Source organism: Oryctolagus cuniculus, chromosome 7, assembly GCF_051225735.1.
Source record: "Oryctolagus cuniculus isolate XC-2025 breed Fujian yellow rabbit chromosome 7, ASM5122573v1, whole genome shotgun sequence".
In the NCBI taxonomy this organism is placed as follows: Eukaryota; Metazoa; Chordata; class Mammalia; order Lagomorpha; family Leporidae; genus Oryctolagus; species Oryctolagus cuniculus.
Window position 1 is genome coordinate 145288028 of NC_142873.1, and position 22968 is coordinate 145310995.

Here is a 22968-nt window from a genome sequence, read left to right on the forward strand (position 1 = left end):
ATGGGATGAGACCTGGAGCTGCAGGCTCCCAAAACTTAGGCTTCCTTGCCAGAACCAGCTGTCAATAAGCTTGGTGAGAGGAATGGATGCAAGATCTCTGTGTCTCAGTCTCTTCTCTCTCTCTCTCTCTCTCTCTCTCTCTCTCTTCCTTTCAAATGAATAAATCCATCTTTAAAAGAGAATCTGGTTTCCTGAGAGTGCACCCCCTTCCCCTTTCAAGCACCCCTTCATTCATCCTGTGACTGTATTGCGTCTCCAGGTGCTCGATTACACAGAAAACATAACCAGGTAAAACCCCCAAGCCCCTGGAGCTCTTTGTTCCAAGGGAGAAGGAACAGGCACTAATACACTGGTCGGTGCACAGCCCGGTAGGTGGTGTTGGGTGCTGTGGGAACAAGACAGCAGAAGAGGACAGCTGGGGGGGGGGGGGGCTGCCACTCCAGCTGCGCGCTCAGAGCACAGAGCACCTTTAGAAAAAAGGGCTGGAGGAATTCGGGGAGAGGCTATGGGGGTGTCAGGTGGAAGAGCAAAGACCCTGAGGTGGGAGCGTGCCTGCAGGAGTGGGGGCCAATGAGGAGGCCTGGGGGAGCGTGGGGACGAGTGGGAGGAGGTCATAGCACCGGGTGATCGAAAGGGTGGGAGGAGGTCATAGCACCGGGTGATCGGAAGGGCATTGGCTTTTACTCCAAGTGAGACAGAGGCATTGAAACGACGGGAGCTGGAGGTGGGGCCTTGGGCATCGCTTGGGCCACCTGCATCCCAAATCGAAGTGCCTGGGCTCGAGGCTCAGCTCCACTTCCAACTCCAGCTTTCCACCGGTGTGCACCCTAGGAGGCAACAGGCTTTGGCTCCCAGCTGCAGCCTGGCCCAACCTCTGCCACTGTGGGCACTTGGAGAGTGAACCAGTGGATGGAAGATCTCTGTCTCTCTCCCTTTCAAATAAATAAATGAGACATGGTCTGATTTGTGTTTTAAGAGGAGCTCTCTGGCTTGCTGTATTGCAAACAGACTGTAGGAAACAAGCCCAATAGCAAATATTCTTCAAGAATCGCAGAGAGAGGGTGATGACATGGACCCTGGAGGCAATGGGAAGCAGGGACAGGGATGGCATGGTGGGGACAGGGCTGACTCGTGATAGGAGTGTCTGCACCCTGAAGGCACGGCAGATGGGACTAGCTGACAAACTTCGTGGAGTGAAGGGGATGAGAGAAAAAGAAGTGAAATGGCTTCAGGTGTTCTGCCCCAAGAATTGGAAGTTGCTCTTTTTTTTTTTTTTTTTGGCCAGGGAGGAGGAACTCGGTTCAAGAACTCAGCCTGGGTTGCGCAGAGTTTGGGAAAGCTGTAAACATACAGTGGAAATGCCGAATCAAAGCAGACCAGAAAGGGGCTGGCACTGTGTGTAGTGGGTAAAGCCACTACCTGCAGTGCTGGCATCCCATATGGACGCTGGGTTGAGTCCTGGCTGCTCCTCTTTTGACCCAGCTCTCTGCTGTGGCCTGGGAAAGCAGTAGAAGATGGCCCCAGTCCTTGGGCCCCTGCACCTGCATAGGGAGACCCACAAGAAGCTCCTGGCTCCTGGCTTCAGATCAGCCCAGCTCCTGCAGTTGCAGCCATGTGGGGAGTGAACCAGCAGATGGAAGATCTCTCTCTACCTCTCCCTCTGCCTCTGCCTCTCTGTAACTCTGCCTTTCAAATAAATAAATAAATAAATCTTTTAAGAAAACAAACAAACAAACAAACACAAAGCAGACCAGAGTGCAGAGATTCCAAATGTGAAGTGCTGAGACGGCGTCACACGGTTAATCACCATGATTGCATCAGTATGCGGGCACGTGTGCGCCGTACCCCATAAATCCGGAGTTAGCAAGTGTTCATTAAAAATAAAAACAAAACCGGAGCAAAGTGAGAGCCATGAGCCTGGCGTTCAGGAGCTCTGGACCTGGGAGACGCGACTCTGACACTCGCCGGCTCCTGGGTGCTGTTTACGATGGGAGACTGGATGACGACAAAAAGGGCTGAGTACACAGAGGAGAGGAGTGGGGAGTGAGTTGGGGACCTTTCACGGGTTAGGGTTTGAGCAGCTGAGGAGGAGACTACAGAACAGCAGTCAGGGGCAGGGGTGGGAGAGAGACAAGGACATGGCCTCCTCTTAGAATCAAGGGAAGGGGCCGGTGCTGCGACATAGCCAGTAAAGCCACCACCTGCAGTGCTAGCACCCCATATTGGCACCAGTTCTAGTCCCGGCTGCCCCACTTCCGATCCAGCTCTCTGCTATGGCCTGGGAAAACAGTAGAAGATGGCCCAAGTCCTTGGGCCCCTGTACCCGCATGGGAGACCCAGAAGAAATTCCTGGGTCCTGGCTTCCGACTGGCGCAGCTCTGACCGTTGTGGCCATTTGGGAAGTGAACCAGCAAACGGAAGACCCCCCGCCCCCGAACTCTGTAACTCTGCCTTTCAAATAAATAAACAAATATTTGAAAAAAAAATAAGGATTAAGAATTGATCATTAGGATTTGAGAAAATTTTGCAAATCACGTATCTCATAAGGGACTTATATCTGGAATATATAAAGAATGCTTCCAACTCGAAAACAAGAACAATAAGTGCACAATTGGGGGCAGGCATTTGGTGCAGCGATTAGGAGCCCCCTGGCATCTCCTATCAGAGTGACTGGGTTCCAGTCCTCATTCCATTCTCCAGTCCAGCTTCTTGCTAATCCACACTGGTAGGCTGAACTGTGGCTCAAGTACTTGGGTCCCTACTGCCCATGTGGGAAACCCAGGTTGAGTCCTAGGCTCCTGGCTTTGGCTTGGCCCAAACTCAGCTGCTGCAGGCATTTGGGGAACAAACCAACAGATGGAAGATCTCTCTTTGTCTGTCTCCCTATCTCTTCTTTTCAAATAAATAAAATAAAATACATTTTTTTTTTTTACAGGCAGAGTGGACAGTGAGAGAGAGAGAGAGACAGAGAGAAAGGTCTTCCTTTGCCGTTGGTTCACCCTCCAATGGCTGCCACGGCCGGTGCGCTGCGGCCAGCGCACCACGCTGATCCGATGGCAGGAGCCAGGTACTTATCCTGGTCTCCCATGGGGTGCAGGGCCCAAGCACTTGGGCCATCCTCCACTGCACTCCCTGGCCACAGCAGAGAGCTGGCCTGGAAGAGGGGCAATCGGGACAGAATCCAGCACCCCGACCGGGACTAGAACCCGGTGTGCCGGCACCACAAGGTGGAGGATTAGCCTAGTGAGCCGCGGCGCCGGCCAATAAAATACATTTTTAAGATAAATAACTAGCACACTTTTATAAATGGACAAGGGTGGCCATTTTGCTTAATGATTAGATGCCAGTTAGGGGGGCTGTGTTGTGTGGTACAGCTGGTAAAGCCACCACCTGTGACGCTAGCATCCCATGAGTGCCAGTTCAAGTCCCAGCTGTCCCACTCCTAGTTCAGCTCCCTGCTAATCGCCTGGAAAAAGTTGCAGGAGATGGCCCAAGAACCACCCAAGTGGAGACCCTGATGATGCTCCTGGCTCCTGGCTTTGGCCTGGCCCAGCACTGACGAGTGAACCAGAGGATGGAAGATCTCTATCTGTTTCTCTCTCTCTCTTTCTCTCTCTCTAACTCTTTCAAATAAATAAATAAATACATCTTTAAAAACAAGTACAAAGATGCCGGTTCGGGTACCTGCATCTCACACCAGAGTATCTGGGTTCAATTCCTGGCTCCAGCTTCCTGCCACTGCAGACCCCAGGAGGCAGTGGCGAGGGCTCAAGAAGTGGTTCCCTACAACCCATGTTGGAGACCTGGATTGAGTTCCTGGCTCCTGGCTTTGGCCTTGCCCAGCTCTGGTTGTTGCAGGCATTTGCGGAGTGAATCAGTGATTTCTCTCTGTTGCTATGTCTCCCTGCCTTTCAAATACATTAACCAAATAAATTTGCAAAAGAGCAGGACATTAGTCGGCGCCGTGGCTCAATAGGCTAATCCTCCGCCTGTGGCGCTGGCACACTGGGTTCTAGTCCTGGTCGGGGCGCCGGATTCTGTCCTGGTTGCCCCTCTTCCAGGCCAGCTCTCTGCTGTGGCCAGGGAGTGCAGTGGAGGATGGCCCAAGTGCTTGGGCCCTGCACCCCATGGGAGACCAGGAGAAGCACCTGGCTCCTGGCTTCAGATCAGCGCAATGCACCGGCCGCAGTGCGCCAGCTGTGGCAGCCATTGGAGGGTGAACCAACAGCAAAAAAGGAAGACCTTTCTCTCTGTCTCTCTCTCTCTCACTGTCCACTCTGCCTGTCAAAAATTAAAAAAATAAAATAAAATAAAATAAAAATAAAAAAAGAGCAGGACATTTGAAGGCCATAGGCATATACATTTTTTAAAGAGCTCTGCTATGCCGAGAAATTGGTGGAAGGGGAGAGATGCGTGGGGCCAAGAGAGGTTTTGTCGCGTTCTTGCAATGCACAAAATCATATTTTAGCGCTGCTTGCGGTGACCCAGTCAGCAAGAGAGGGAGACTGTGCAGAGTGAGTCCTGAGAGGATGGGACAGCAGCCTTGGCTGGAGCAAGCAGGGAGGGAGGCCAGGCAGGAAGGCGTGGGGGAGCAGCTGAGTCCAAGACAACTCTGTTCTGGTGGCTTCTGTTTCCTTGGAGACGTTTGACATTGCGCTGTGGGACAGGGGCCCTGAGCAGCCCAGGTTGGAGGGCAGGATTGTCAGACTGCACCGGGGGCCCCAGAGGCTGGTGGGTGTGACATTCAAGGGAGGTCGGTGAGCAGGGCAGGTCTTCCTCCGGCCTGGGATTTGCCGGGGTGTGGTTTCTCTAGGCAGATGCAATTTGATGAGGCGCAGGGGGAGAGGGTGCGTGCCAGGAGGGAATTAGAGCTGTGGTCCATGGAATCCAGGCTGTCTGGGGAGGTGGAAGCCATGACAGAAAGTAGGGGCCTATTGGATTCAAGGCCATGAAGGGTCAAGGCACAGTTGGAGTTGGTCTCAAGTCGCAAGCGGGAAAGACCGGAGCTGCTGTCGGGGGGGATGGGCTACTTGGTATCAGCATTACACAGGGTGCAAGCACAATTACTGGCCATGATGATGGCCATTACCTGGGCTGTGAGAACCTGAGGCGAGCAGGAGGCTCACAGGGAGGGTGGGGGCCTCATTTGTGCGTAATCCACCTCGTGATGTCATCCTCAGGGGCGGGGCCTGGCCCTGGGATTCAGCCAGACCTGGGAAAGCAAACGGTGGCATTTGCTCTGAGCTCAGCTTCTCTACCTGCAAAGGAGAGGTGACCGCTGCATGCTAAGACTGCTCTGAAAGCTGAGCGGGAGAGTCTGCGCCAAGTGCCGGGCATTTCCTTCACCATGGAAAGTCCCCTTTAAGATCGCAATGAACACAGGACATCTGAGAGCAGCCAGTGGCTCTGCAGGGCACACCTCCACCCCCGGGACAACGGACTGCTGCTCTCCGTGAAGCTGTCCCTATTTGCTGTCCCTGCTCTCTCTCAGCTCCCTACACCCCGCCCCCTCCACCCGTCACCTCCATCCCCACCATCATGACGTTCACGCCCTGTAATTCAGCAAACATGGAGATGACCAGCTTTGGGAATGGAAGCAGGGTGATTCACGACACGTGAATTTGCTAATTGCTTTTCCTAGCCCAGACAGAAGGACGAGAGAAAAAGAGATGAGCTTCCTTTCCAAGAAAATGCCATCTAGTGTGTAGGATGAACTGCCGCCTGGTTAGGGAGATATTCCATGATCGCACTGTGCTGTCTACCCACACCTCTAGTTCTCTCTCTCTTTCTCTCTCTCTCTCTCTCTCTCTCTCTCTCTCTCTCTTCTCTCTCTCTCTCTCTCTCAGGGTTCTCTCTTCTGGGACCTTGTTTTATTTTTTTTCTTAGCTCTACGAAATGTTTGATTTGTTTACTTGACTATTGTCTTTCTCATTAGAAAGTTCTGGGCTCAGCCCAGCACCTGGTCCACAGTCTGTTGGCTAATGAATGAATGGATGGATCTTGTGGGTGGGGCCGGAGCTGTGCCAAGCACAACTTTGTGATCTGTGCCAAGTCTTCCAAGAGGAGTGGTTGCAAAATTGGGCTCTGGAGTCAGGAGACCTGGACTCGAGCCCCAGACTGCCAAGTAGTGGTTTGTGTGACCTTGGGGACATCACTTGACCTGCCTAAGCCTGTGTTTCTTTAGTTGTAAGCTGGGCACAATGACCCCACACACTGAGGTGTACACTAGGAACTGGAGGTCACGTATGTAAACGAGCTTGTGCGTAGCAGGAATTCAGCAAGTGTTCCCGTCTGTTTTCCCTCTTCTGCTGAGGCACGGAAGTGGGGGTAGCAGACCACCTGGACCTTTCTCCTCGTTAACCTCAGGGAGATGTGCTGGGTCCAACGAAGATTTCTATGTCTGTTTTATTTATTTGTTTGTTTGTTTACTTATTTATTTAAGAGGTAGAGTTTCAGATAGAGAGAGGGAGAGACAGAGAGAAAGGTCTTCCATCCGCTGGGTCACTCCCCAGCTGGAGCTGAGCTGATGTGAAGCCAGGGGCCAGAGCTTCTTCCAGGTCCCCCATGCAGGTGCAGGGGCCCAAGCACTTGGGCCATCTTCTACTGCTTTCCCAGGCCATAGCAGAGAGCTGGATCGGAAGAGGAGCAGCCAGGACTTGAACTGGTGTCCATATGGGGTGCCGGTGCCACAGATGGAGTCTTAACCCACTAGGCCACAGTGCCCCTCTATAAACTTCTTAGCAGCCGACTGCACTGAGGCCTGGAAGGGACTGGTCCAAGACCACTGAGCCAAGCAGGGGAGCAAGCAGTAGGTCCCCTCCCGGAAAGCCAGAGCCAGGGGCTGCTTAGCCCAAGAGTCGGCCTCCCCAGGTCCACTCCCATGTCTGTCAGGGTCAGGCTGGTGACCTCAGGTTTACCACTTCCAGATCTTGGTTTCCCCGTTTGTAAAGTGGCCCTATGACTGCTGCCCAGGCTGCCTCACAGGAGAACGTTGGGAGGATCAGATTCAATTTGATACGTTATTGAGAATATATTTAAGAAAAAATTATTACAGTGATGAATCGGATAGCTTTAGTTTCTGAATGTTTGCCACACACGTTTATTTAAAATCAGGAGGGAAAGAGATGAATTTAAAGCCATAATGAGGCTGCACTCTCCCGCCTCTGTAAGGTGGGAGAGGAAGCCAGGCTCACGGAGTGCCCATCCTCCAGCCCCGAAAAAGCCCCGCGTCGGCTTAGGTGCAGCTGAAAGGGTCTGCCGGTGCTACAGCCTTGGTCCAGAACTTGAGGGGACGCTAGGGAAGCTGTACCGGCTCCCGGAGCGCATCTACCCCGCCTGCACCTGCACAGCGACACCAGCCAGGCTGCTGTGTGAACGGGCCACGCAAGAGAGGGCGTTAGAAAGCGCCTCGCAGAATTCAGCAAGCGGCGCCGTCTCTCCGGGCTTCTGGAAAAGAGCGGACGACCAGGACCGGCCCGAGTGATTTTCTCAGTTCCTTCTGGAATTTCTCAGCGATCCGACCCTTCCACAAACTCCACAACTCCCTTTCCTCCCGCCTGCCTCTGGAGGGCGCTTTCCCTTTAAGTTCAGGCCCACCCAGGCCAACGACAAAGCACAAAAATTCTTTAAAGACCAAAGGAGGGAATTCAGCGTGTGAAGGGGGCGGGGCATGGGCGTGCCTTCCAGCCAATCGGAATCGCCTTGGGAAACACTGACTCACGTGCAAAGTTCTGCTGGCCAATGGCAAGGGCATCAAGAGGCGGGGCAGCTCCCTCTACGTGACAGCAGCGCGGACCAATAGGCATGTGGCCCGCGGCCTATAAGAGTCAGCTGGGCAGGGGACCGCGGGCTTTAGGGTCGGTGGGTCGTCGCTGTCGGAGGTGTGCCCCGGGTCTGCCTCGCCGTCGCTGCCGCCCCGTCCCTGCATCTCCGCCCCCCGCCTTGGTCCCAGCACAGCCGCTCCCCCCGCCCGCCTCCCCTTAATCACCCCCCGGTTTCTGCCGTCGGGGCTCCGGGGCTGGGCGAACGATGCTGTCAGAGAGCGGAGCTGAGAGCCGAGACGGGGCGGCTGCGCAGGTGGGGACGGCTACGGCCTCAGCGGTGGCTACGGCCGCCCCGGCTGGCGGCGGCCCCGACCCAGAGACCTCTTCGGCCTCGGCCTCCCTCGGCCGGCACCTGAGCAGGCTGAGTTGGCCACAGGTGAAGCGGCTGGACGCACTCCTGAGCGAGCCGATTCCCATTCACGGGCGCGGTAACTTCCCCACGCTGAGCGTGCAGCCCCGGCAGATCGTGCAGGTGAGAGGGCGCCTGGCGGGCGCGGGTAGGGGGGTCTGGGGGCTCTTGGGCTGGGAGGCACCCGGAGTCTGGTCAGTTCTCTGGGCAGCTCGGGAAACTGAGGAACGGGGCTGGGGCTGTAAACCTTGCACAGAACGTGTTGATGGTAGACCAGACCTCTTCCTCCTGCACCTCCTCCTCCTCATTTGGCTTTCCCTGTCCCCCCTCCCCTCCAATGGAACCCCGCGGGCCCTGGCTGGGGGAGAGGACGAGAACGGGGAGGGACTTGGCGGGAAGAAGAGCCCTGCCTGCGAGGACAGAAGATGCCAGGCAGCCCTGGGTGGGTAGGTGTGCACGCGTGGGCGAAACAGCTTTCAGTCCCCAGCCTCGCCTCCCACCCCCTTCACGGGCTCAAGATTCCAGGATCAGAATCTCGGTGTGTTCCCATAGAACCCCTGCCTAGGTGGGAAAGTCCAGAAATCCCCACGGGGGCTCCCTGTCTCCTGGCTGGGGTTGTGAGTCCAGGGCAGCCCAGCCCTGAGGGCGACGTCCGTATTTGTCTCTCTCCCCAACGGAAGCGCGGCAAAACCCAGGTCTCAGAGCGGCACCCCCGCGTTTCTCCTGGGGAACCAGAGAAGGGAATTCTGCCAGCTCTTTCCTATCTTCAGACTCCAGCTCTTCCCCTACCTGACTCTCCATGACCCCAAATCTCTCTTTCCTCTGCGCAGCCCAGGCACGGTCACGCTCTGCCGTGCCAGAGTTAGATCATTATTGAACCCATTTTACAGCCGAGGCCTCCGGGGCGGTAGTGAGCTACCTACAATGGCCTAATAAGGTGAAAATCAAACCCTGCGACTCGGGTCTTCCTGGGACTAGGCTGCTGCAGACTCAGGGTTTGCCCAAGCCCTCCTCCCCCTCCCCAGCTTTCAAGCTCACCTTCTAGGTGTTAGGGGAGTCCTTGATGGAAGGAGCCAGGAAATCCCTCGACAACCCCTGGGTGTGCTGCCAGCCAGGGCATCTACCTTCTGGGGAGGCAGCCAAGCAAGCCAGGTGAAGCAGACCGTGCCCCTGCCTCCGCTACCTTAGCCTCCAGTAGGGGGGAGGGCTGTGTAAAGGGGGGTTTCCTCATCCGCCCTCCCCAGGAACAAGGAACCCAACCGGAGGGGGTGGAGGCAGGGGCAGATTCCCCGGGCCTGACTCACCGCGGCCCAGTGCTGCTTGCAGAGGCATTCCTCGGCTGCCCGCTGTCATCTGGCTGATGAGCAAACCGGCCAAGGCTTTTTCTCCCCAGGACAGACTGTGGCATGGGGGACCAGGAAGGTGGAGCCCAGCGTGGGAGCCCCTTCTGCAGGGACACGGGTGCCCTCGGAGGAGAGGTCCTTGTGCCTTTCACAATGATCCAAACTGCTTTTATCAGTGCTTGCCAGGCGCCAGGCCCTGTTGGGGACACCAAGGGCACAGATGTGATTAGGCCCTCATAGCCAGGTCCATAGGCGCCGGCTCCGTGTGATCGCGGTGGTGTCCCCACCTCCTCCTGGACAAGGCTCAGGGGGACCACAGAATGGCGATCTGTCACTCTGCAGAGATTTCAGAGCTGGACTAGGCGGTCAGGCACCTGCGTTCAGGGCTTGGGCCAGTGTCAGCGTCCTTCACTGTCGTCATCTGCGCAGTGGGGACAGCTCCAGCACCCTGTCTGCTTCCAGAAGCCAAGGAAACAGCTGCCTCCACTGGGGAGAAAGCCTGTCTCCCGGCAGGAACCCGAGGCTGTCGGGGTGGGGGTGGGGAGGAAGGAGTGCAGATGGGGGCATCACACAGGAGGAACCCGAGGCTGTTGGGATGGGGGTGGGGAGGAAGGAGTGCAGATGGGGGCATCACGCGGGCTGGGGGGTGGCAGCAGTACTGATCGTTGCCTTGGGGCTTCTCAGCACTGGAAGTTTTCTTCTCAACCCCACGAGGCTTTGCCTATGGCAACAATTACAGCAGCTGGAGATGCTGTTCTTGCTGACACTGGGCTAAGGGACCCACCCTGGAGGCCCCCTGCCTACAGCTCTGGGAAGCTTGGTTCTAACTAGGCTTGGCTACTCATTGGCTCTGTGACCTTGGGTAAGTCCTCTGCCTTAAGCTGAGCTCCCCAGTTGCAGCCAGCGGCTGCTCTGGGTGTGAGTTTCACAAGCCTACCGGCTGACCACCTGCCAGTCTCCCTCCCTGCAGGTCTCACAGCAGCCCAGAGGAGATGGTTTGGGGGAGGGCCTTGGCACAGGAGAAAGGAGGGTGCAGTCCCTGCCCCCTCTGTGACTGGAAAGTCTGATTCAGGAGGCGCCAAGCTGCCCTGCAGTCCTGGGGTGTGGTGGTATCTGGGGATCACCTGCCAAACTGGCTGCAGTCACACCTGGGAAAGAGACAACAGCCGCTGGCTGGCTGACACAGCTGCCCATGGCCCTGATGCAGGGGGTTAACAAGGGTGCTACTACCTACTCACCAGGCCAGACGCCATGCCCAGGGGGGTACCAGCCTAGGAGCAGCACAGAGGAGGCTCTGTCAGCCTAATGGCACTAGGGGAGGGGGCTGGTCTGCTCTTGTGGGTCTGCAGGGTCCTTGGACGGAGGACATTGGCCCACTGCTCTCATTGGCCTCCGTATCACCTGACAGGTGTGGGTTAGAAGCCCCGAGGCTGGACTGCAGCAACTGGCCCCGGCTGGCTGGCCGAGGTGCACCCAGCCCCTACCTGCCTGCTCCCCAGCTGCTCCAGCTCTGGGCCTCAGGGAATTGAGGCCTGGCCTCACTTTGAAATTTGGAAAGGCAAGGAGGTTGAGAACATTAGTCCCTTAGTCCCTGCTCTTTCCAATCCGGGCTCTGCACCGTGCTGGGAGCAGGATTGGCTCTGGGGCCAGCCAGAGCTGAGCTTGAAGGTACCTTCAGGTGATCATGAACAGGTGACTCCACTCCTGTGAGCCTTGGTGTCTGCGTGGAGAACACAGCCATCATAAGATGTGTCCCTCGTGGATTCAGGTGTGGCCCGGCACCTGGCACTCACGGGGTGCCTAAATGCTTCCTCCTCCCCTACCCCATCCCTGTCCCCCTTGTTCCTGAGGGCCAGTTGCTTACCACCAGTGTTGCCATGACAACCTCTTCCCTTAGTCAAGGCCCTCGTCCCGGAAGCCTTCCTGGAGGAGCCGCCCGCCTCGGATTGCCCCACTGAGCTTGCCTCCTCAGCACTTAGGTGCATTCTTTGCAGTAATTCCCTGGGAGGCAAGGAGGGCAGCCCGACCCAGAGCTGGGCGCTGACTTGGCAGCGTGGCGAGGTTGCAGAATCGCAGCCGGCAGGAATGCTGCCTGGTCACTTTCAGGATGGTGTGTGAAGCACTTTGGGCTGCTGACCCTGCTGGCTCTTCTCCACGCCTGGGGCCTGGGGAGCTGCCTCCAGTTCGGCAACAGGTTCAAGAAACCCCATCGGCTCCCTGTCGTGTCTCTCCCCACTGGGCTGGGGAGCTTTCCTGGGATCCTGACCCCGTGGAAAGGGCCTGGCTTTGGGCTCCCATCCCTGCCACTTCTGCACAGCTTCACCGGACTGCCGCCCTGGGTGCTTGTAAGGATGAGTTAAGTGTGTCAATGTCAGAGCAGCCTGCACGGAAGGGAGAGTCCAACCAAGCTGGGTTCTAGTCTGAACCTGGCTACTCTGTGGCCTGGGGCATGTTTCTTAACCGCTCTGTGCCCCATCTGTCAATTGGAATCAGCGGATTGTTGTGAGGGGTAAGGTGGTAATGAACGGGAAATGCTAACGATATCTCCGATTCACTGGAGCAGTTAGCTCGGTGCCCGGCACGGAGCCAAGTGTTCCACTCGCTTAGTTAGAGAGGTAGAATAGCCTAGTGGTTTGGGCATGGACTCAGGTGGACTCACAACTCTGCATTCTCCAGCTGTGTGGCTTTGGGCCAGTGAGTTGGCCCCAGATGTGAAGTGGGGGCGAAAGCACCTAGCCCCCCGATTTATCATGAGGATTAAGTGAGTTTATATCCACAACTCCATCTGGGTCTCCCTGGTGAGCAGCAGTGGCCTGAGGACGAGGCCCATCATCTACTGCTTCCAGCCATGTTAGCAGGAAGCTGGATTGGAAGCAGAGTAGCCAGGACGCGACCAGCACACAGATACGGGGATGCGGGTGTCACAAGCAGAGGTTTAATCCACTGTGCCATGACACCTGCCTCAAGTTTCTATTTTAATGTGTAAGAGCACTTTAAAAGTTCATGGAAATACATGCTATGAAAAAACTACACATGGATTTCAAAATTCTTTGCAACAAAACAAATGTTTCTTTTGATTTCCTGTTTCCCGGAACCCTCCCAAGCAGCCTCACGAAAAGTGGGTAGATCAGGACCTGACACCCGGCCAGTCCGGTGCAGGTTTGCTCTTACTGCTGCTGTTCTGAGTCACTCCTCTGCTCTGCAGATTAGGAGATGGAAGCTTAGAGGGTTACAGGTTTCCAAAGTTACAACAGTTGGCAAGGGCTCAGCACTGATGGGTGGTGCCCTGAGCCTTCCATGGAAGTCCCAGAGCGCTCCCAGGGACCCAGGCTCCTGAGACCTGTCCTCCTGCCTCCACTCCCACAGGTGGTCCGCAGCAGCCTGGAGGAGCAGGGACTTCGAGTGCACAGTGTGCGACTCCACGGCTCCGCTGCCAGCCACATCCTGCACCCTGAGAGCGGCCTGGGTTACAAGGACCTGGACCTGGTGTTCCGGGTGGACCTGCGCAGCGAGGCGTCCTTCCAGCTGACCAAGGCCGTGGTGCTGGCCTGTCTGCTGGACTTCCTGCCCGCTGGCGTGAGCCGGGCCAAGATCACGCCCGTGACCCTCAAGGAGGCTTATGTGCAGAAGCTGGTCAAGGTGTGCACGGACACAGACCGCTGGAGCCTCATCTCGCTGTCCAACAAGAGCGGCAAGAACGTGGAACTCAAGTTCGTGGACTCCGTGAGGCGCCAGTTCGAGTTCAGCGTGGACTCCTTCCAGATCGTCCTGGACTCGCTGCTGCTCTTTGGCCAGTGCTCGTCCACGCCCATGTCCGAGGCCTTCCACCCGACGGTGACGGGCGAGAGCCTGTACGGAGACTTCGCCGAAGCCCTGGAGCACCTGCGGCACCGCGTCATCGCCACGCGCAGCCCGGAGGAGATCCGCGGCGGCGGCCTGCTCAAGTACTGCCACCTGCTGGTGCGCGGCTTCCGGCCGCGGCCGCGGTCCGACGTGCGCGCACTGCAGCGCTACATGTGCTCGCGGTTCTTCATCGACTTCCCGGACCTGGCCGAGCAGCAGCGCACGCTGGAGCGCTACCTGGAGGCCCACTTCGGCGGCGCCGACGCCCCGCGCCGCTACGCCTGCCTTGTGACGCTGCATCGGGTGGTCAACGAGAGCACCGTGTGCCTCATGAACCACGAGCGCCGCCAGACGCTGGACCTGATCGCTGCGCTGGCGCTGCAGGCGCTGGCAGAGCAGGGCCCCGCCGCCGCCGCTGCGCTGGCCTGGCGCCCTCCAGGCCCCGACGGGCTCGTGCCGGCCACCGTCAATTACTACGTCACTCCCGTGCAGCCTCTGCTGGCTCGGGCACACGCCTATCCAACCTGGCTGCCTTGTAACTGACTTGGACCCCGGGTAAAAGAGGCTGGGCCTCCCGGGGTGGCATGGGACCCCCAGGAGTGGGTGAAGGTCAGGACCGGGGACAGGCAGCCCGTGCCGGCCGGCCCAGCCCTGCTGCAGGGGCGGGCCTGCAGTTGAACAGGCGCCCTCCCCAGGCATGGCCTCCAGGGGCTTAAGGCCATGCGGGGGGCTCCCAGCAGCAGACAGACCCTTTTGGTGAGTGCCCCCTGCTTCTGGACCAGCATGATGGTGGGCTGCAGGGGCTGTTCGCTTTCAGAACCGGTCGGCTTCAGGAGATGAAGCAAGTCTGAGCGGTAGCCTCAAGGCCCACACCTCGGGTGGATCTCCCTGGCCTTGAGAGGGTCTTTTGGACAAGAGCAGCGTCCCAGGGCCTGTAGCCCACTCCCCACCCACCCCCGGGGATGTATGGGGACTGCTCACTTTTGGGGGGGGTGGTCGGGCCACTAACCCTGTGGTCCAACCTGGCTAATCACTGGAGAGGGAAACTGAGGCATCAGTCACACACACGGGTTTGGGGAGGGATGGGTATAGCCCAGACTCCTGAAATCCATACCCCAAGCTGTGAAGACCTCCTAAGGGGTGGAGTGAGCCATGGGCAGGCGCCAGGCGGCCCAGGGTGGGAGGCAGCCCGCGCCCCTCCCAGTGTGCGGCTCCTTCCCTCTTGCACCGTGAGGAGCCCGCCTGCCTGAGAGCTTGTTCTCTGGGAGGTGCTGGGACCACAGTCGAGTGCTCCTGCCCCCCACCCCCGCGGCCCCGGCTTGGTTATGGGGCTCTCACATGGGGGAGGGACCCCTCCTTTTCCACCCCCCGGGTTTGTTGTTTTACACTCCTAGCACATGCCAATAAAGATTGTCTGCACTGAGCCTGCACCATGCCTTCTCCCAGGAAAGGAAGGACCATCTACGCCTCCTGGGGCTGCAGCTGCCTCCCCCACCTGTTCTGAGCCTGGCTTGTATGTGGGAGGGAGCACTGGAGGGACAGTTGTTGGAGGCCTGGGCTGTGGCTGGGGGGTCGCCCCTCCTCCCTTAAGTACCTGCCCTAGACGACAACTGTATTCTGGGAGTTTGTGTCTGCACCTGACCTGCACGTGCCTCTTGCTGAATAGTGAGTGTTGCAGTGTTTTCTGCCCTAAGAGCCCCCGACCTGGCCGGCCACTCCACTGCCTAGTAATTGACTCAGACCCTGGTCACCCCATCTCTTCCTAGGGAACAAGTGGGTGCATCTGCACTAGAGGCCCCTCCAGAAACAGCAGCTAATGGAGCAGGTGTCGTCTAAGCAGTGAAGTCGCCACTTGGGCTGCCCATGTCCCACGTTGGCAGTGCCCTATTCAAGTCCTAGCTCCTCTGCCACGATCCAGCTTCTTGCTAAGGTGATCCTGGGGGGTTGCAGTGAAAGCTCAAGTGGGAGACCCACATGGAGCTCCAGGCTCTGGGCTTTGGCTTGGGCCAGCCCTGGCTGTAGTAAACAACCGGGGAGTGAACCAGCAGACAGATCTTTCATTCTGCCTTTCAAGTAAAATGGAAAAAAAATTATCCGAGAGACACAGCAGCTGAGATGGGGGAGTTCAGGGTCCCCCAGAGTCCAGGTAGAGCCTCCTCCCTGGGAGAGCTTCCCTCAGTCCCCCTCCACAAGTGCTGCTGGGTGTGCCTGGACTCGCCCCCAGCAGCGCCCCTGGAGGGGCAGGGTCTCTGCAGACCCAGCTGGGGCCGTGCCAGGAGCAGTGCCCGCGGGGCATCAGGAGGTGCCCTGGACGCTGCCTTCCCTCTTTGATCCAGGGATTGCAAAGCCCTTAACACAGTCAGCCTCATTAGGGGCCTCTGAAGTGGCGGCTTTGATGGTTGCAGCCAGGGTGGAAAAAACAAGAGGAGTCCTCAGGGTACCAGGGTGAGCCCAGCCACCTCACCTGCTCCCTGGGTCCCTGCTGTGCGACCTGGTCCCTTCCGCTGCTGGAGGGGCAAACAGAACCGCTTCTTCTACCGGATGACCCACACCGGCCCCCGCCCACGTCCCAGCTGTGTCGCCTCCCACTTTGGCCATCTGAGCCTGGGTGTGAGAAGATGTAGGCAGGCACAGCTTGTCCAGGTGAGGCGTGGCCTTGAAACCCACGTGGTGCGTATGCAGTGCTCGCCGTGTGACGTTCAGGGACAAACAGCCACAGAAGATGAAGGTTACATTCTAATGGAGTAGACACCGTACAGACCCAGGAGATCCACGATGCGGGTGGAGTGAGCCAGGGGTAGGTGCCCGTGTAGACGGGGCTGGAGGTGCTGGGGTTCACCAAGGTTAAAAGGAAGCACCTCATTGAAAGGTGACACCATTGGCCCAAGACCTCAAGACAGCGGGAAGCCAGCGGGGCAGGTGTTCCGGCCTGGGAACTTGTCTGAAGGTACTCATGCTCTCCCAGGCGTGTCTGCGGGAGGACACTGGCGCCTGGGGGTGTCTGGCTGGCCCGTGCAGCGCCCAAGAGTTCAGAGCAAGAGCTGCTGTTTCCAGAGCAGGCTCATCCAGTCCCCCAAATCACCTCTCATTTCATCCTCCCGACTCTGGGGGACAAGAGTGAGTGTGAGTCCCATTTTACAGACAGGGAAACCGAGGCCCAAGAAGTCAAGGTGTGCCCGACTCCAGAGCCACTGCTGTCAGCCTCTGCCTGTGCGCCACGTGGATGGCCGAGACAGCAGGCCTCTGTGCATGTACGTGGCACGTCCAGTGCTCCTGTGACACTGGCCACAGCTTGTGGTGACCATCTGGGGCCCATGGTGGCGACCGCATGCCTCTGGGTGTGTTTGGGAGTGGCGCGGTGTTTCTGGGTGTGAGACAAACACTGACTCAGAGACTGGCATTGTTCTGCAGCCTTGCAGACGCTGGCACAGGCAGGAATTGGGAGCTGGGACTCAGACCATGGTGGAAGGGAAGCAAGCCCCATCCTCCACCCTCCAGCCAGGCAGGGACGTGACCCGCCGGCCGCTCCGGGTCCCCTCTCTGCCCTTCTGCTCTGAGCTCTGGGGTTGCTGCCATCTAGGGACAGGGTGTCAACGGCTCCCTTGTTCCCAGCTTCCCGTGAGAGGACAGTGACAGGCCCAGCAGGAAGTGAAGGAAGCCGGGCTTGTATTCCGTGTCGATCCCCACCTGGCTGCTGCCCTTGTCCCTGCAGGCTTCCCCCTGTTGCCAGCCCTGCCCACCCCCTTGGACTTGGACTGCGGCCCCTTTTAAAGTTTCCCAGCTGGAGCGTGCCCTGTCTCCTGCAGTGACCGCCACTGACCAACCCAGGTTCATACAGCCCTGCCCACCCCGCCATCATGCTGCCAACGTCACACAGTCCCACACAGGTCCCCTCATCACCTCCGGTGACAGGGAGGATGGCCCCGGGGAGGGCGGGCTGTGGGCACACCGGGCAGCAGGCCCAGGTCGCCCAACGACACCACACAGAAGCTGCTCAAGGAACTAGCCGCTCAGAGAGCCGTGACAGTCACCAAGGACGCGCTGTGCGGACGGCGGCCTCGCAGGGGCGAGGTTTATTCTTCCTGCTCTGATTCACGCGCTGTTGGGCCCTACACATTCTGGGCTGGGAATAAACGAGCTCCCTTCTTCCCTCCGTTGTCAGGAGACTGCAACGCAGGGGTCTCTGTCTTCATTGAAAACTTGACACAGAAGTTTAAGGTCTGCCCTCACCAGGAGCCAGCAGCTGACTGCTGGGCCGCAGGTGTGCTCCCATCACGGGGAGAGCCAGGGACCCCTCTTTGCTCAGACCCCCCAGCTTTCCCCCCTACAGGCCTCCTGGCACCATGAGACCCCAAGGCGGTGATGCCCACCAACACGGGGACAGAGCCGGCAGTGGCAGCTTCAGGACAGCTGTACCTTTAAAGGAAATCCCTTCGTTTTCCCCTTGGGAATGCTTGCTGTGCTCTGAAATCATCGGCCTGCACCTCGGGGGCCTGTGGTAACACCTCCTCCCTGCAGTGTAAGCCAAAATCAAGGGTGGCACAGTGTGGGCAAGCTCCCCGGAGCCTGGCCCCTGGCCACCGTGGAGGGAGGGCTCCTGCAAGGAGGGCGCCAAGCCTGTGCAGAGTCAGTTCTGGAAGTCTTCCTGAAGGAGGTGCCCGGGGTAGAAGCGCAGTCCAGGAGTCCAGGTCCACAGCGTGGAGGCTCGGAGGAGCTGGAAGAAATCATTCCCAGAGCTGTAATTGCCTTTCCCACAGCCACCTGGCCCCCAACCCCTCCACATCTACCTGCTCCCCGAGGGGCAGCTGCAGGAAATGGGGCTCCCCCAGCTCCAGCCCTGGACAGGGGTGGGGGCTCCTGGGGGAGGCAGAGGTTCCCTGGGGCCTTTGTCCTTGGCTGGGATCCCCAATGGTCTGAGCAGCTGGAATGGAATGTTCCTGGGATGAAAGCCCGCCCCTCCCCCCTCTCCCCTTATGGAGCTCCCCAGGGCTCCTGGAGCTGGGGGGGCGGGGGGGCATTCCGGGGATTCCTGATATGGTGATGCTCTAGAGAAGCCGGGGCGCTGGGCCGGCCCGGGGTGCCTGGGCTCCCTCACCTACACATCTCCTGCTCCTTGCTCGCTCACAGCCGAGCTCCTCCCTAGCTCCACCCCAAAACACACAAACAAGAAACTGGCTCAGCAAAGGGAAGCCATTGCCCCCAGATCTCCCAGCTGGGAAAGTTCCAGGCCAGGACAGAATCCGCAGTCTGCCTGGTTCGGCCTGGGACCCTTTCTGCTCCCCCCCCCCACCGGGGGAGGGGGGTGACATCCCCCCCACTCCCCTGCATCCCAGGCTCTCTGCCCTCCAAACCGCCCAGCCCAGATCTGCAGGGACGGGAGGCTGCCCTGCACAGCAAGCCCGAGCCTGGCTCAGGCCCTCCGCATCCCAGGGAGCCAGGTGTGCTGACTCAGCCTGACTCACCCCCACGGCCCAGACAACCAGGCCCGGGTGTGCCCAGACCTCAGCGGGAGCCAGGCAGCATCTTCTGCCAGCCCTCTAGGGTCTCCTATGTAACATCCTCCCCAGAACTGAGGACCCGGCAGGGGGCGCTACACGCGGCCGGAAAGAAATCCCCCTAGACGGAGCCCTCTTAGCCACAGCCTAATGTTTGAGGGATCCTCCAGGTTCTGTCTTTGGATGAAGTCACTCGCCCACCACGACCCTCTGCAGAGTGGCTGTGGGGCTGAAGCAGACCCTGGGCTTGGCGCAGTGCCAGGTGGGGTCAAGGACTAACAAGGGAAAGAGGCTGCAGTTTTCCCACGTGCTTCCTCTCCCTGAGTCAGGAGCAGCTTGCCCCTCCTTCGGCTGGGAGAAGCCTGGGCCCCTGGGATGGTCTCACGGGACCCGGCTGGCGAGGGCCGGGATCCTCGCGGACACTGCAGGCTTGCAGCCTCATCTCTAGGCGGCCACCTCGGTTGCCAGGCGGCGGCAGGGCCGGGTGTTCGGCTCACTTAGACACATGAAGAGCTCAGATGCCGAGCGCCAAACGAACAACCTCTTTGCAAGGAAGCCCCTTCCCCAAGCGAGTCCCTAGAACCACCACTACCCGCTAGTTCTGCCAGAGGTTTATAGTTCAAATTCCAGTTACCCCGGACGATCTGGAAAGACATGGGTGGGGGCGGGAACGTTGGGGACCGAACCTGTCCCAGGCCACGCCCCTAAGACTCGCACAGCAGCCCCACACTGCCCTCTGGTGGCGGCGCCCACACACTGCTGGGGCAGCCAAGAGAGGGAAGGGCTTATCCAGGTGAAAGGTGGTGGGGGGGGGTCTCAGACTGGCAGCCTGAACTGCCAGCCCCAGGCATCAGCCTGAAGAAAGGCCCCCGTTACCCTCATTTCCCTTTGCTAAGATCCCAGATTCACTGGTGGCCATCAATGTCCTCAACGCCCAGGCCCCCCCACCCCTGCCGCAAGATCCCCATACTGTCCACGGGACAGGGTGTGGGGAGATGGGAGGCTAAGTCCCCTGCCCAGGGGATAAGTTACTAACAACGGCATAGCAACAGTACTCCAGCAACACACAACGCCCAGCAGCTGGCCCCAGGATGACAGCCAAGGAGGGCTTCCTGGAGAAGGGTGGGCAGACAAAAGCCTGGGTCCCTGCCTGGTGCCATCAATGCTTGTGGACTAAGGGGGAAATGCAGCCAGGCCAGGGCATTTCGGGGGGGGGGGGGACCAGGCAGGGAAGGGAAGGTGACTTTGTCAGCTGGCTGAGGGGCAGTGGGCAGTATGCTAGGCAGGAGCTGGGGTTCAAGTCACCATGCGTGCTGAGCCCTGGCCCAGACCCCTGGTGGAGAGCAGGGGGCAGCAGCGTTGCTCAGGTCACCAGGCCCAGGTGCCACGTGCCCAGAGTGGTGTCTCTAATTCTCTGCCCTCCCACCCCAACCCCAAATCGGGGGAAAGCTGATTATCAACAAATCCCAGAGCAGAGAGAAACGGTGGCTGCCCAGAGCACTTTACACCATTAGCTAAAAGCTCCCCTGCACCCGGTGCCCTCCTGTGCAACCCAGAAACCAAACAGCCCTGGCTGCAGCCCAGCACTGCGGCCTGAGCTCTCTCATCAGGTCACTCCCACGAAGCGCCCTCCCTGGGCCTCTGGACCCCCACGGACCCAAACTGTTCCAGAAAGCGCTCCTTTTCTGGGGAGACCAGAGGATGCCAGCCTCCCCCCACCACCATGCTCCCATGACCCCGCTGAGACCCCCCCCCCAACCCCGACGGCTCTTCCCCAGCTAAGACCTGGTTCAGGGAAGCCTGAATACTGGCTGAGAAACCAGCCCCAAACTCTGGTACCCTGGGAGAGGGCCGGCTGATGGGATAGCATCTGGGGAGGGTCTTGGAGCGGAACCAGAGTCCCAGGGCTCTGACAACAGCCCCCTCCTCCTCCACCGCATTTCCAGGCCCAGACATGAGGACAGCCAGCCAGATCCAGAGAGGAGGAACGGAGCAAACACCAGGGAGGCCAGCATAGTCCCAGGTCACACAGCAGCCAGCAGCCGGGCCAGCGCCCCCCTCACCCCCACCCAGGACACACACAGGCCTGGGACCCCGCTCTGCCCCTTGCTGGCCTGTGACCTTGAGGGATCCCCTATTTGCTCCGCAAAGGGAGGACTCTACCCCTGGCTCCATGAGCAAAGCAGTGCCCACTCCTCAGTGCGATTTAAAGAATGCAAGTGCCCTCTGAGACTCCACCTGGTGTTCGCTGCCCCGTGGCCCTTCTGGGAGGCGACCATGCGCACTTCACGGACCACAGGTGAGGCTGCCTGAACTCGGCTGTGAGCAGCAGAGCAGCAGCTGAGTGGGGGAAGGGCTGAAGGACATCTGGACAGGAAGAGATCTCATTTCCAGTCTGGCCCTTTAAGGCCCCCTCTTCTGGAGGCTGATGCCATACCTGCCGCTTTGGGGCCTGCTGAAGCCCATCGCCTGGCTCCAACCTGGCTCCAGCCCCGGCCCAGCCATCCTAGAGACAGGCTGGGGTGGGGGGCCCTGGGCCAGCAGGTGCCAAACACTCCTTCTCGGTCCGGGGAGTCGGGCTGTGGCCTCAGCACAGTTGCGGGAGTCCTCAGCCTCTCTGGGGATTCTATCTCCGCAGATGAGAAACAGGGGCTCAGAGAACTCAGTCCTGCAGCCCCGGGCTGGCCCCCGCCCCATCCTGAGACCCCATCATTCTGCCTTCCCCCCCCCGGGTCTGGGCAGAAAGCTGCGGCCTTGGGGGCCAGGCTTCTCATAGCCCCCAGGAACCTAGGACAGGGAAGGCAACTCGCGGTGGGGGTGGCGGGGCGGCATCCGGACCGCGGGCTCCAGCAGGGAAAAGTCTGCCACGAAGCCCCTCCTGGGGTCTGAGCGCCCCCGGATCTCACCGTCCAACTCTCTAACGGGGATTTGGGACCAACACCCTACTCGGCCCGGTGGTCAGGGAGGGGCAGAAAAGCGGGCAGCTTCATCAAGGACCCCGCAGACTCCAGAAGCCCCAGGGAGTGGGGGTCCCGGGCCCTGCACCCCCCGTCCCGCCTTGTGAACGCACCAGCCGCTAAGACCGCACCTCATGCTTCTCTCCTGGGCCCCTGGCCCCCCGACTGTGTCCGCCTGTGGTCCACCTGTTCATCCACGTAGGTGTCGCCGTCCTTCCATCCACCATGCGTCCGTCCCGTCCAGGGTGGCCAGCGGTCCAGGCGCTGGGGTCAGCGCTGGGGGGAGGCGGGGCCGCGGGGCGGGCTGCGGCGAAAGGGCGAGTCGGGCTCCGGGCCGTGGCCGCGCCGCAGGCGCCCGGCGCCCCAGGGCACGCAGCCTCCGAGGCCGAGCGCCGAGGCGAGCAGCGCGGGCGGGCGGCCCCGGCGGCCGCGGCGCGAGCCCTTCTTGAGGCGGGACCCGTGCGCCGCCAGGTAGAGCTCGGCCTGGGCCACGCCACCGCTCAGGCGGCCCAGGCTCTCGGCGCGGTGCGCCAGGCGCAGCTCCGCCGCCAGGAAGACGCGGTGCAGCTGCAGCACTCGGCTCTCCAGCTCCGACACCAGGCGCCGGCGGCCCTCCACCTCCAGCAGCCGCCGCCGCGCTTCGGCCAGCTCCAGCGCGCGACCCCCCGGCCCCGCCGCCGCGCCCGGGCCGCCGCTCGCGCCCCCTGCCGGCCCGGTGACCCCCGCGCCCGCACTAGCGCTCTGGCGCCAGCGCTGCAGCTCCTGCCCCTCGGCCGCGCCGGCTGCTGACCCCTGGGTCGCCTCGGGCTGCTGCGGGGCTGAGGTCAAGGTCGGAGTTGGGGGCGGGAGCTGAGGGGATGGCAGGGACTCCCGGGGCGGTGGCGGCGGGGACCCGGGTTCTGCGGTCCCTTCCTGGGCCCCCGGGCCGCAGGCGCTAATGCGGCAGCCCGGCATCCCCCGCCCCCGCAGGTCTGCGCCCGCCTGTCCGCACGCGCGGGGAGGTGGTGGACACCCCGCACCCGGAAAGCAGAACGCGGCTGCAACCCCCAGCACCAGCGCTGCACCCGCCGCCGGTGCGTCTTATAGAACACGGGGCGGAGCGATGGCCAGCTCGGCCAATCGGAGGCGGGCATGCCCTGAGCCTGCCTCCCGGGCCCT

General features: G+C 59.8%; 2 protein-coding genes across 3 annotated transcripts; one reads left to right on the top strand and one right to left on the bottom strand.

Moving 5' to 3' along the window:
* Positions 1 to 7718: 7718 nt before the first annotated feature.
* TENT5B (terminal nucleotidyltransferase 5B) lies at positions 7719 to 14788 on the top strand. The gene is made up of 2 exons (XM_002716121.6): positions 7719 to 8295; positions 12882 to 14788. The coding sequence occupies exons 1-2, from the start codon at positions 8029 to 8031 to the stop codon at positions 13899 to 13901; spliced, it is 1287 nt and encodes a 428-aa protein (XP_002716167.2). The 5' UTR covers positions 7719 to 8028; the 3' UTR covers positions 13902 to 14788.
* A 2614-nt stretch (positions 14789 to 17402) lies between these two features.
* On the bottom strand, positions 17403 to 22892 carry TRNP1 (TMF1 regulated nuclear protein 1). 2 transcript variants are annotated; one of them, XM_070077008.2, is made up of 2 exons: positions 21924 to 22892; positions 17403 to 18072 (listed from the first exon to the last, which is right to left on the bottom strand). In XM_070077008.2, the coding sequence occupies exon 1, from the start codon at positions 22762 to 22764 to the stop codon at positions 22081 to 22083; it is 684 nt and encodes a 227-aa protein (XP_069933109.1). In that variant the 5' UTR covers positions 22765 to 22892; the 3' UTR covers positions 17403 to 18072; positions 21924 to 22080. The 2 variants fall into 2 exon arrangements, with proteins under 2 accessions (XP_069933109.1, XP_051712758.1); XM_051856798.3 differs by having other exon boundaries at positions 21942 to 22891.
* Positions 22893 to 22968: the final 76 nt, after the last annotated feature.